The sequence below is a fragment of the Oncorhynchus keta genome, chromosome 3 (assembly GCF_023373465.1).
Source record: "Oncorhynchus keta strain PuntledgeMale-10-30-2019 chromosome 3, Oket_V2, whole genome shotgun sequence".
Taxonomy (NCBI): domain Eukaryota; kingdom Metazoa; phylum Chordata; class Actinopteri; order Salmoniformes; family Salmonidae; genus Oncorhynchus; species Oncorhynchus keta.
In genome coordinates, this window is record NC_068423.1 from 2743361 (window position 1) to 2755654 (window position 12294).

At 40.7% G+C, this 12294-nt stretch overlaps 1 protein-coding gene across 2 annotated transcripts in view; it reads right to left on the bottom strand.

Annotated features, from left to right (window-relative positions):
• The window catches only part of nrg3b (neuregulin 3b), a 448553-nt gene that overhangs the window by 241658 nt on the left and 194601 nt on the right, over nucleotides 1–12294 (bottom strand). For both annotated transcript variants that reach the window (XM_035744894.2, XM_035744885.2), the window contains exon 2: nucleotides 2996–3128. In XM_035744894.2, coding sequence (XP_035600787.1) covers nucleotides 2996–3128 — 133 coding nt within the window. The remainder of the gene's footprint in view (nucleotides 1–2995; nucleotides 3129–12294) is intronic.

Genomic DNA, 12294 nt, shown 5'->3' on the forward strand with positions numbered 1-12294 from the left:
TTAACAAATCAAAAACTGAAAAATTGGGCGTGCAAAATTATTCAGCCCCTTTACTTTCAGTGCAGCAAACTCTCTCCAGAAGTTCAGTGAGGATCTCTGAATGATCCAATGTTGACCTAAATGACTAATGATAATAAATACAATCCACCTGTGTGTAATCAAGTCTCTGTATAAATGCACCTGCACTGTGATAGTCTCAGACGTCCGTTAAAAGCGCAGAGAGCATCATGAAGAACAAGGAACACACCAGGCAGGTCCGAGATACTGTTGTGAAGAAGTTTAAAGCCGGATTTGGATACAAAACGATTTCCCAAGCTTTAAACATCCCAAGGAGCACTGTGCAAGCGATAATATTGAAATGGAAGGAGTATCAGACCACTGCAAATCTACCAAGACCTGGCCGTCCCTCTAAACTTTCAGCTCATACAAGGAGAAGACTGATCAGAGATGCAGCCAAGAGGCCCATGATCACTCTGGATGAACTGCAGAGATCTACAGCTGAGGTGGGAGACTCTGTCCATAGGACAACAATCAGTCGTATATTGCACAAATCTGGCCTTTATGGAAGAGTGGCAAGAAGAAAGCCATTTCTTAAAGATATCCATAAAAAGTGTCGTTTAAAGTTTGCCACAAGCCACCTGGGAGACACACCAAACATGTGGAAGAAGGTGCTCTGGTCAGATGAAACCAAAATTGAACTTTTTGGCAACAATGCAAAACGTTATGTTTGGCGTAAAAGCAACACCCTGAACACACCATCCCCACTGTCAAACATGGTGGTGGCAGCATCATGGTTTGGGCCTGCTTTTCTTCAGCAGGGACAGGGAAGATGGTTAAAATTGATGGGAAGATGGATGGAGCCAAATACAGGACCATTCTGGAAGAAAACCTGATGGAGTCTGCAAAAGACCTGAGACTGGGAAGGAGATTTCTCTTCCAACAAGACAATGATCCAAAACATAAAGCAAAATCTACAATGGAATGGTTCAAAAATAAACATATCCAGGTGTTAGAATGGCCAAGTCAAAGTCCAGACCTGAATCCAATCGAGAATCTGTGGAAAGAACTGAAAACTGCTGTTCACAAATGCTCTCTATCCAACCTCACTGAGCTCGAGCTGTTTTGCAAGGAGGAATGGGAAAAAATGTCAGTCTCTCGATGTGCAAAACTGATAGAGACATACCCCAAGCGACTTACAGCTGTAATCGCAGCAAAAGGTGGCGCTACAAAGTATTAACTTAAGGGGGCTGAATAATTTTGCACGCCCAATTTTTCAGTTTTTGATTTGTTAAAAAAGTTTGAAATATCCAATAAATGTCGTTCCACTTCATGATTGTGTCCCACTTGTTGTTGATTCTTCACAAAAAAATACAGTTTTATATCTTTATGTTTGAAGCCTGAAATGTGGCAAAAGGTCGCAAAGTTCAAGGGGGCCAAATACTTTCGCAAGGCACTGTATGTGTGTTTTAAATGTGCTTTTATGTACCTAACACAACATTGAAGTTAGGTATAATTTAACTATATAGTTGTGCATTTGTCGTGCCACCAGGTCACCCAATATTCATATCCTTCTTTAATATCCTTCTTTAATACATAAAGAAGTCAACCGAAACATCTTCTGAGATAAGCAATGACAAGTTTAGCGGTGCTATGCCAGAATGTAAACTGCCAGAGCCCGGCGTGGTATATGGCTGGAAAAATGTACCTCAATCCAGGGATGGAATATGTTGCTGTACTAATTATCCCGAAATGGTGAATCAAGATGATTGGAATTCTGCTACTTTTTATTTAAATTGCTGTTTTCCCCAGCATGCTATGCTAGCTAATACTATAGCAGCCCATTGGATTCCATGAAAATGTGACAGGTAGCATTGGGATGAGTAGCCACCGGAAGTGTTGTCGAATCCAATGAGATGCTTTAGAATTAGCTAGCCTAGTATGCTGGTGAAAATGGCAGTTTAACCCTCTACTGCACATCGTTGCCCTCGTGCAACAGAAAACATTTTGGCCCCTATATAATTATATATATTTTTTTTATCCTATAAATGACAGTATGCAACGACATGTAACAATCCTGTAAACAATCAAATGAGGTACAGAAGTTGGTATGATGTATGAGTTGGGGTAGGAAGCAGAGCAACGTGAGCGCATGGTGTGAGTGAAAGGTAAGATACATTGAATTATTTTGCATGTTTATATAGAGATAACTTGACAATAAAAAGTATGTACTTTTGTAGGAATCTCTAATGAAGCATATTTGATAGGTTTTGAAGATATTTAGTTTATATTTAAAAAAATGTAGTTTTATTTTTGTTGCCTCAGGGTATCGTTGTGCAGTTAGGCTACTTGTCAGGGCAATTTACTGCATTGGTCAATGTTTTTGCCAACAGATCCACTGACTTTCACAGGCAATGGACAGGGCTAAAGGAGCCTAATTGAGCAGTGAGGACAGTGAGCTTGAGGACAGTGACAGCGAGGAAGAATGGACGCCAGAATCATTTCCTTTTAAGAAAAGAGTGCTTGTTTCTGCTATATTTGACTTAATGAGTGTTCTGAAAATATCCGATTTTAGTACCCGTATGGTACAGCATTTCCATGAGGCAAAAAAAAAAAAGTATTTGTGTGGGGGGTAGAAAATATTTTGTTTTATTATTGCTACATTATCAGAAAGCTTAAATCTTCAAAACATTTGTTATGAAAAAAAGTATGTGTCCAGTACCCGGTTAATTAAAAACGAGCAGTATTTCAATCTTCTCGATGTATCAATTTGGATAATGGGATAATTATGAGTACAGTGCCATCTCCCGTCCCTGGATTGAGGTACGTTTTCCTCACAATCTCTTGCGCCAGGTCCGCGGTGTCCTGATCACTGCAGCCTGCCATTCAAACCTTACAGGCAATATGTCATTATTGCAACCGTAAGTTCTGAATCTTCAGGCTAGGACAAGTTAGACACAGTGAACGAATACAGACACAGACACACCGAGAGACTCACCTGCAGTGTCTGTGCACTCCTGCTACTGTCTCAATGATGGAGCACTCGCCCTCGTTGAGGCAGAAGGCCAGGTCCTTGTCATCGATGCAAGGCTTGAAGACCTCTGAACGCAGACTAGGGGATGTGGGGGCCACTGTTAGAAAGAGAGAGAGAGAGAGATGTCACAGAGACACCATTATTGAAGAACCATTTTCTTTGGGTAAACATATAAACTTCAGAATCACAGAAAAAAAAAAACATTTGTTTACCAAGAAAGAAAGATGACAGAGGGATAGAGATGTGTCAAAATGACCTGGATTACTACTTGATTTGGCTTATTGTATAAACAGTAAGGATTTTTGATGGTTTTGCCAAATAGCTTGGCTCTATGATCGTGGCCTATATCATCATACATACAGCTTCCATTCACACTGACAAAGCTACTCAGGAGCTTGCGGTGCTAACTTGATATAAATAATATTCAGGAGCAGGTGTCATGACACGGGGGTTCAGGTTCAATAGGCTACCAGAGCGGAGCTAAGTAAACACTGCTGTCTCTCCACTCCTTCCTGTTAATCATCAGTAAGAATAAATGGCTGTGGCATGACATTTTTCACCTGCATGTGCTGCTCTTTCATTCTGACCCTGCACAAGCCCTGCTCTGCTTTGCACACACACACTGCTCTGTCTGTTGACTGAGCCATGGCCGCTATGCACAGCCACTGCAATGCAGGTATTTCCCCGCAAAAAAAGACAGTCAGCCATGTTTGCACACACACACACACACACACACACACACACACACACACACACACACACACACACACACACACACACACACACACACACACACACACACACACACACACACACACACACACACACACACACACACACCAAGGTTGGGGTCAATTCTGAATTGAGTTGTGAATTGCTCTTGAATTAATGTAGAATTTAATTCAATGAAATTCAAATTGCTTATTTATTCTACACACCATATCATTTTTTATTTTGACATCACGTATGGTTAACAATAACATGAAGCAGAAGGTTCAAACATTTCATTTGTAAAACGTATTTTCCTACAACAATCAAGTATTTTTGTAATGGTCTGGAAATATTATAAGATCATGTTGTGGGTTGTCTATAATAATTAATAATTCCCTTAATGTTTTTAAATATCAGAATAAATACATTTCCCAAAATGTATTCGATCAAACACTGCAGTATGGAAGGGAACAATCTAACATCTCATGACAAAACTAAATCCTGTTTGACATCTTTGAAACGGTATATGTAATTATTTGCATTATTAAGTGAGTGGCATATCCTTTTGATCAAATATTTGTCAAATTAATTAGACTGATATTTCACGTCTCAGTTTAATTGGTTTTAATTGCTTTAAAGTAAATTATACTTTCTTCAATTCCTTCAATTCAAATTCAATTAAAGATCTTCTTCCTGTGGGGTGTGGACAATTCAAATTAAATTCAAATTCATTGTTGGATTGACCCCAACCATGACACACACACGCACACACGCACACACACACGTCTTTCTTCTGGTGAATTTTGAAGGGAAAACACATCCAATACTTTCCTGTTAATTGGGTTAATATATCCCAACCACAAATGATATCCCAATCATTTCTTAATTATTTTCAACAGTTGGTCTAGCTCTAACAGTTCAGAAAGTAATCACGCTTGACAATTTGATTGTAGAACGACTGTGAGAAGTTAGTTCTGGGGTGCATTCAATTTGATTTAACATTTGCTACAGTGTTCCTCCTTTAAAAGTTGCGTCATACTGCAGCACACCTTGCGGGCTGCTGCAGCATTCTATGGCACGTTACTTAATTTTCAGCCATTTTTTACGTTTTTTACAACTTTGAGAAGCATTTGATAGTCTCCCATATTGGCATTACTAGAGAAATTTAAACCTTTTTTGTAATAACATAGTACATGGGATTGATTTTAAGAAATTTGACTTAATAATTTGATAAATATTATGGTGTTTCTAACCCTCTGGGTTTCTGTTAGGCAGCGTAGCCTAGTGGTTAGAGCATTGGACTAGTAACCGCAAGTTCAAACCCCTGAGTTGACAAGGTACAAATATGTCGTTCTGCCCCTGAACAGGCAAGTTAACCCACTGTTCATTGAAAATAAGAATTTGTTCTTAACTGACTTGCCTGGATAAATAAAGATAAAATAAAAAAGGATGGAATGGAAAATATTATTGTAACGGTTTTCTTCTGGTGAAAGAGAGGCGGACCAAAATGTAGCGTGGTTATCTTTATGCATCTTTAATGAAAGATGAAAATAGAGCAATATACAAAACAAGAAATGTGAAAAACTGAAACAGCCCTATCTGGTGCAACAAACACAAAGACAGGAAACAACCACCCACAAAACCCAACACAAAACAGGCTACCTAAATATGGTTCCCAATCAGAGACAATGACTAACACCTGCCTCTGATTGAGAACCATATCAGGCCAAACATAATAAATAGACAAACTAGACATACAACATAGAATGCCCACCCAGCTCATGTCCTGACCAACACTAAAACAAGGAAAACACACAAGAACTATTGGCAGAACATGACAGTACCCCCCCCAAGGTGCGGACTCCGACCGCAAAACCTAAACCTATAGGGGAGGGTATGGGTGGGCATCTGTCTGCGGTGGCGGCTCTGGCGCTGGACGTGGAAGCCACTCCATAATTGTCTTAGTCCACCTCCTTAGCGTCCTTTGAGTGGCGACCCTCGCCGCCGACTTTGGCCTAGGAACCCTAACAACGGGCCCCACTGGACTGAGGGGCAGCTCGGGACTGAGGTAGCTCAGGACTGAGGGGTAGCTCATGACCAAGGGGTAGCTCAGGGCCGAGGGGTAGATCAGGACCGAGGGGTAGCTCAGGCCTGAGTCGTAGCTCAGGACTGAGAGGTAGCTCAGGACTGAGAGATAGCTCAGGCTGGTTGATGGCTCTGGCAGCTTCTGGCTGACTGACGGCTCTGGCAGCTCCTGGCTGACTGGCGGCTCTGGCAGATCCTGGCTGACTGGCGGCTCTGGCAGATCATGGCTGACTGGTGGCTCTGGCAGATCCTGGCTGACTGGTGGCTCTGGCAGATCCTGGCTGACTGGCGGCTCTGGCAGATCCTGGCTGACTGGCAGATCCTGGCTGACTGGTGGCTCTGGCGGATCCTGGCTAACTGGCGGCTCTGGCGGATGCTGGCTGACTGGCTGCTCTTGCGGATCCTGGCTGACTGGCGGCTCTGGCAGATCCTGGCTGATTGGCGGCTCTGGCAGATCGTGGCTGACTGGCAGATCCTGGCTGACTGGTGGCTCTAGAGGATCCTCGCTGACTGGCGGCTCTGGAGGATCCTGGCTGACTGGCGGCTCTGGCGGCTCCATGCTGACTGGCGGCTCTGGCGGCTCATGACAGACGGGAGACTCTAGCGGCTCATGACAGACGGGAGACTCTAGCGGCTCTGGACAGACGGGCGATTCTAGCAGCTCTGGACAGACGGGAGACTCTAGCAGCTCTGGACAGACGGGCAGATCAGGCGGTGCAGGGCAGACGGGTAGCTACGGCAACGCTGGAGAGGAAGGCTCTGGTAGCGCTGGACAGAGGAGCTCTGGCGCCTCTGGACTGAGGGGCTCTGGCGCCTCTGGACTGAGGGGCTCTGGCGCCTCTGGACTGAGCTCGCGGGAGACTGGGGGGCACGCGGGAGACGGGCACGCGGGAGACTAGGGTTCAATTCCCTGATGGGGAGGAAGGAGTAGGCTGTCCTTGTAAATAAGAATTTGTTTTAAACTGATTTTGTAGTTGTGATGTCTTCAATATTATTCTACAATGTAGAAAATATTAAAAATAAAGAAAAATTCTGGAATGAGTAGGTGAGTCGGGTAACAGTTGATTGGTACTTGCTTAATTAATTTTATTAATATTGTGGTGTTTCTATTCCAAGAAAAATTCAAAACCCTCTGGGTTTCAATTAGGATGGAACAGAAAATATGGCGTTGTACAACGTGATGGTCGGAAGTACAGTACTGGGCTATTTAGCTAAAGGATCCCCATGTCGTGCAGGCCGGGCACATGGCAGTTCATTTCCCCGATGGGGAGGAAGTAATAGGCTGTCCTTGTGAATAAGAATTTATTCCTAACTGACTTGCCTAGTTCAGAAAAAGGTTACACAAAGAGCGTAACATTTCTGTACCCTAATTTTTGAATTCTAGTCTGACCAACAACCAAACGGAGTTTAAGTGAAAATAAAAATCTAAGTGATTTATCAAGACCAGTCCCCATTCTTGTCTCAGAGCAGCATGAAACAGTGCTAAAATAGTTTTAGGCCATTGCTTCAAACTTCAATATGCTCTTTAAATAAATAAGACCTACACCACTTTTAACAGCACATTACTCAACACTAGTGAGACTCATGTCCCCTACGGTAGGCCAACAGTATATCGGAAATTATGACGTGACTCTCCACCAATAATTACATATAGAGGATTGGAGGATCCTAAATTAAAACCAAAAGCATCCTCATTGGTCTCCCGGTGGTGGCCGGCACGGGTATCGTACCTGCATCTATAGCAAAGCATTTTGCACTGCGGGAGCCCCCATCCACTCCGGAACAAAGTATCAAAATACAGAAAGGTGTTGGTAAAGGTATATTGTCCTGCTAATGGGCCCTTATAATACTGTACATGGTGTTCAGGTCAGGATAACCAAAACATGTATTTATTAAAGACTATCAGAAAGAATCTTGGTACTTATTTATTTCGATCCAAAACAATGAATGAGTGAGTCACTCAGCTTTATGTAGGTGCCGGCTATATGGCTGTGTCATCAACTTGATAATATATAACAATATTTTGGAGGTTATTTCATTTTCAAAAAACAAACGAAGGAGAGTGATGGTAATCTGAATAAAAGGTCAAAATAATATTTCTAAAGGCCTGGGCTGTGCCAATTGTGTGCCGCCCATAAATGCCAAAATATATCCTTGCTTAATAGCCATAAGGGCGCTGTACAACATGGCTGTGTGTTTGAAAGAGTATTTTCCACTAAGCAACAATTTGTTAACCTTCATGAGAAAACTTTGTTCCATTATTTCTGTAATTCACTGATGTTTTTTATCATAGTAATTCATTATGGATCCATAACTAAATAAACATCAGGATTTTGAAAGAGTATTTTAATCATTATTTTATTAACGAAAGCATAAAGATGTTGATGAAGAAATACTGTACTGCTATTTTGAGTTAGAAATGTAACACTTCAGAGTACTTAAGCATCGAATACATTGCAGGTAGGGGGATGTTCATACCTACAGTAGCCGGGCTATAAAGAGTCTATTGTCCTGCAATTCAGGCTACAAGTGTTTGAAAACCTGTAAATAAAAACACAGCATCTTGTTTACATGCTTTATTGTAATCACAATGTCTACTTTTCCAATAACTTTTAGAGTTTGGGATTCATTTGATTAATATTATGGTGTTTCTATTCCGAGGAAAACGAAAAACCCTCTCCTCTGGGTTCCTGTTAGGGTGGAACGGAATATATGGTGACGGTCGGGAGTACAGTACTGGGCTATTTAGCTAAAGAATCCAGTGTTCTGTGGGAAACTGGGATTCAATTCCCCGACAGGAAGGAAGGAAGGAGAAGGCTGTCCTTGTAAATAAGAATGTGTTCTTAACTGACTTGCCTAGTTAAATAAAGCTCACACTAAGAGCATAACATTCCTACACCCTAATTTTCTAATTCTAGTCTAACCAATACCCAAACGGAGATTCAGTGAAAATAAAAATCTCATTGATTTATCAAGACCAGTCCCCATGCTTGTCTCAGAGCAGCGTGAAATAGTGCTGAAATAGTTCTTTAAATAAATATGCTCTTTAAATAAATAAGACCTGGACCACTTTTAACAGCTCATTACTCAACACTAGTGAGACTCATGTCGTCTACGGTAGGCCTACAGTATATCGGAAAATATGATGTGACTCTCCGCCAATAATTACATATAGAGGATATTTCTGTAATTCAGTGATATTTATTCCCATAGTAATTCGTTATGGATCCATAATTAAATAAACATTGGCATTTTGAAAGAGTATTTTTATAATTATTTTATTAATGAAGCATAAAGATGAAATTATTAGTTACACTGTTTTAGTTTGAACGTGCAGACTGGCACTAAGAACAGAACAATGGGAACGTTTCCCTACTCAGCGCCATTATTAGTGCAATGCCCCTTAAATATTTTGGAGATGATTTCGTATTCAAACAACATAAAATGAGCGAGAAAAAGGCCATTTTTAAACATGGGGTGAGAAATTGTTACTAATTTGTAAATAAAGCCAGTTTGTCATTTAGAATGAGTATTTTTTGTTTTTTGAGGGAGAAAAATCAAACACCAACAAATATCTCATGGGTCTCCCAGTCGAGGACAGCACAGGTATTGAACCAGCATCTGTAGCAACGCAGCTTGTACTGCTATGCAGTGTCTTGGGAGTAGCCTACAGTAGTACAGTTAGAGCCAAATAGTCCTAACAAAATAAAATGATAAAAACCTTAGTGTGACAACAGTTTTAGTAAGTAATACTGAAGTCGTGCACAATTATCCGTTTCTATTTAGGTTTATGTCACCCATTCATTGTCAGTAGGAGACACAGTTGGACCCAAAAGCATAATCACTGCACTAACTCCTGTGTGCTCTGGCCTGAAGCAATGAAGTGGTGACGCAGGGTACCGTACTAAACCACAAATTACCTCTAAGTCCCGCGGCGTAAGCTCGCAACTTTTGATGGAGGAACCACTGTATGCTGCGTAATAGCTTTTGCACTAAACAACACATTCTTCAACATTTTTCAACAGACTTTACACTCGCTCTGTTTTGGTAGTGTGGCAGGGTATTGCTTAAAGCAATGCGTGATGTATTTGAAAGGTATTGGTGCATGTTGAACCCACAACCCAACCTCTTTCCGATTTTCAAGTGGTTATACAGAACAGCACAGTTTCCACTTAATCTTTACGTTGTATTACATTTATTTTGTACTGAATGCAGACCTGGTGACTTTTCTACTCCAAAATGAGTGACAATAACATGATGGGAATACCAATACAATATAATCTACCTCTCCAAAAATGAGCCTAACAACATTATCATGCTGGTGTTTTATTTAGCAATGATTATTATTACCTGTAGCCCAACTGATGCAACATAGTGGATACAAATAAATATGGTGAAACATGCCCATCTGTATTTGTACTAATCATTAGCTAGATCAGTGCTTCCCAAACCTTTTCAGTCATGACCCTCTTTCATCATAGGGGAACATCCTACCACTCCACCCTTTACCACTCCCAAGTGAATGAACTGCTACAATGTTACACAAAAATATGGTATAAGAATACCTTTTACCCTGGTTTCCCTTCCATATTGAAATCAAGAAGAAGTAATTAATGAAGGATAAATAACCCAGCTTACTGCTTTGCCACGTCACACACATCTCGATCAATAAAGAGATCACATTTGCAGATTTTCTCATTTGAAATGAAATATTAAGGTGGTTCTTCTTAGGTTTATTATTAGGTTGTATAAATATGATGATTGCTTTCCCCCACATTTTTTTTGGCATGCACATTTTTTTTCTAAACAAATAAGGAGGATATGTTGCTGCTCCTGGTCAGAGTCTGTGACAGCCAGGCTGCCTCTGACTGAGGAGAGAAACAGGTTTGCTTGAGCCTATTGCTTGATGTTCAGAGAATCAACCCTTCTCTAATTCTGTAGCCTACTAGACACCACTTGTTTCAAAGTCCATATTACTACCAAAGTTGTCTTTGAACTCACAAAATTGAGCCCAATATAGCCAGTACCAATTATCACGTGTTTCTCGCCACATTTCAATAGAATCCTTCTCAATTAGAAAAATATCATTTTCTATATCATTCTTATGAATTGACTTTAAATCTTTATTTGTTACAAGTTAGCCCACAGAATTAAGGGTTTTGTTTCGTCCCCATTCTCCTTACAAGCCTCCTTCACAAACCACAAGTACCAAACCAAGCACAAACTAGTACCAAACCAAGGATAATTGGCGGTGGGGGGGGGGGTCCAATAATGAAATGAGGAATTGAGTAGCCTAGTACTGTGTAGTGTAAAGCCAGAGAAAGCCAGTAGCTACCGTGGGAATATCATTTTCAATCCATCAAATTCCTCATAGTATATTATTAGAGGGGTCAAATTGATCTGTTTCTAATATTTACGTGCCTGGTCATATCATTATGCCATAATATGATTACAAGCCTAGCGGATTGGCTGGTATATTGCCGCCCTACTTTAGATTTAGCAGTGCAATTGGAATACATCTTTGATAATCTTGTTGTTGTTGTTGTTATGGGCCTTTGCTGTTCTGTCACAACCCCAATCATAGCATTAAACCTGTCATATGTGCATCATCACCTTTTCAGCACCTCGTGCTTCGGTTGACCAATCCCATGTGAGAAAGAGATGCATTTCTAAATGAGAGAAAAATAATCCCTTAGTTGTGCCACAACATCCAAATAAATCTGTTGCTCCATGGTATTGATTGATAAATCGCACACCTTTTGTGAGGCCTTGAAAGATGACGACAGATCAGATGGACACGAAGATATTGGCGAACCTATAACTATTTTTATGATTTTCATAAACCTTGTATGGTATTTTGCACGAATTACTATGTAAGTATACTGTTACTACTAAAGTAATCACAGTTTAAAAATACATGTATGAGAGCATCTTAGTGTTACCTAACTTTATTATTAAAAAAATAATACATGGAGGAAGTTACCAATTATAACTTACTTATCACTGCATTCACAGTGCCTTCGAGTATGCATTGATAATACATTAGAAGATGTGCTATCCCTATAACAACCAATACAAGCATGGTGAATGCCTGTCACTGGGCATTGGGCCAGTGGTTCAAAGGAAGTCTTACTGTGCAACTTTTTTGCCTCTTTACACATTTGCAATGCCCTACGCCAAAATGGAAATAGGGATGTGTTTCATATTCAGTGGACACAGGTGTCTGTCCTGCTTGCATATCTAATTAAGCCTCGACATCGAAGACATCATTCTTAGGAGTTTAAAAAGACAGTGGACTACATACTCCGAATTATCAATTCAATAAACTCCCAAGGCATGGTGTTCAAAAGTGATCTATTTCAAGACTATTACTTCCACAATAAGACCATGGCACTGGCCCACTGTACTTGCCTAACACTCATAGGGCAGTTCTAGCTTTAACTGGAATCCAATGGAGTGTGCAGAGG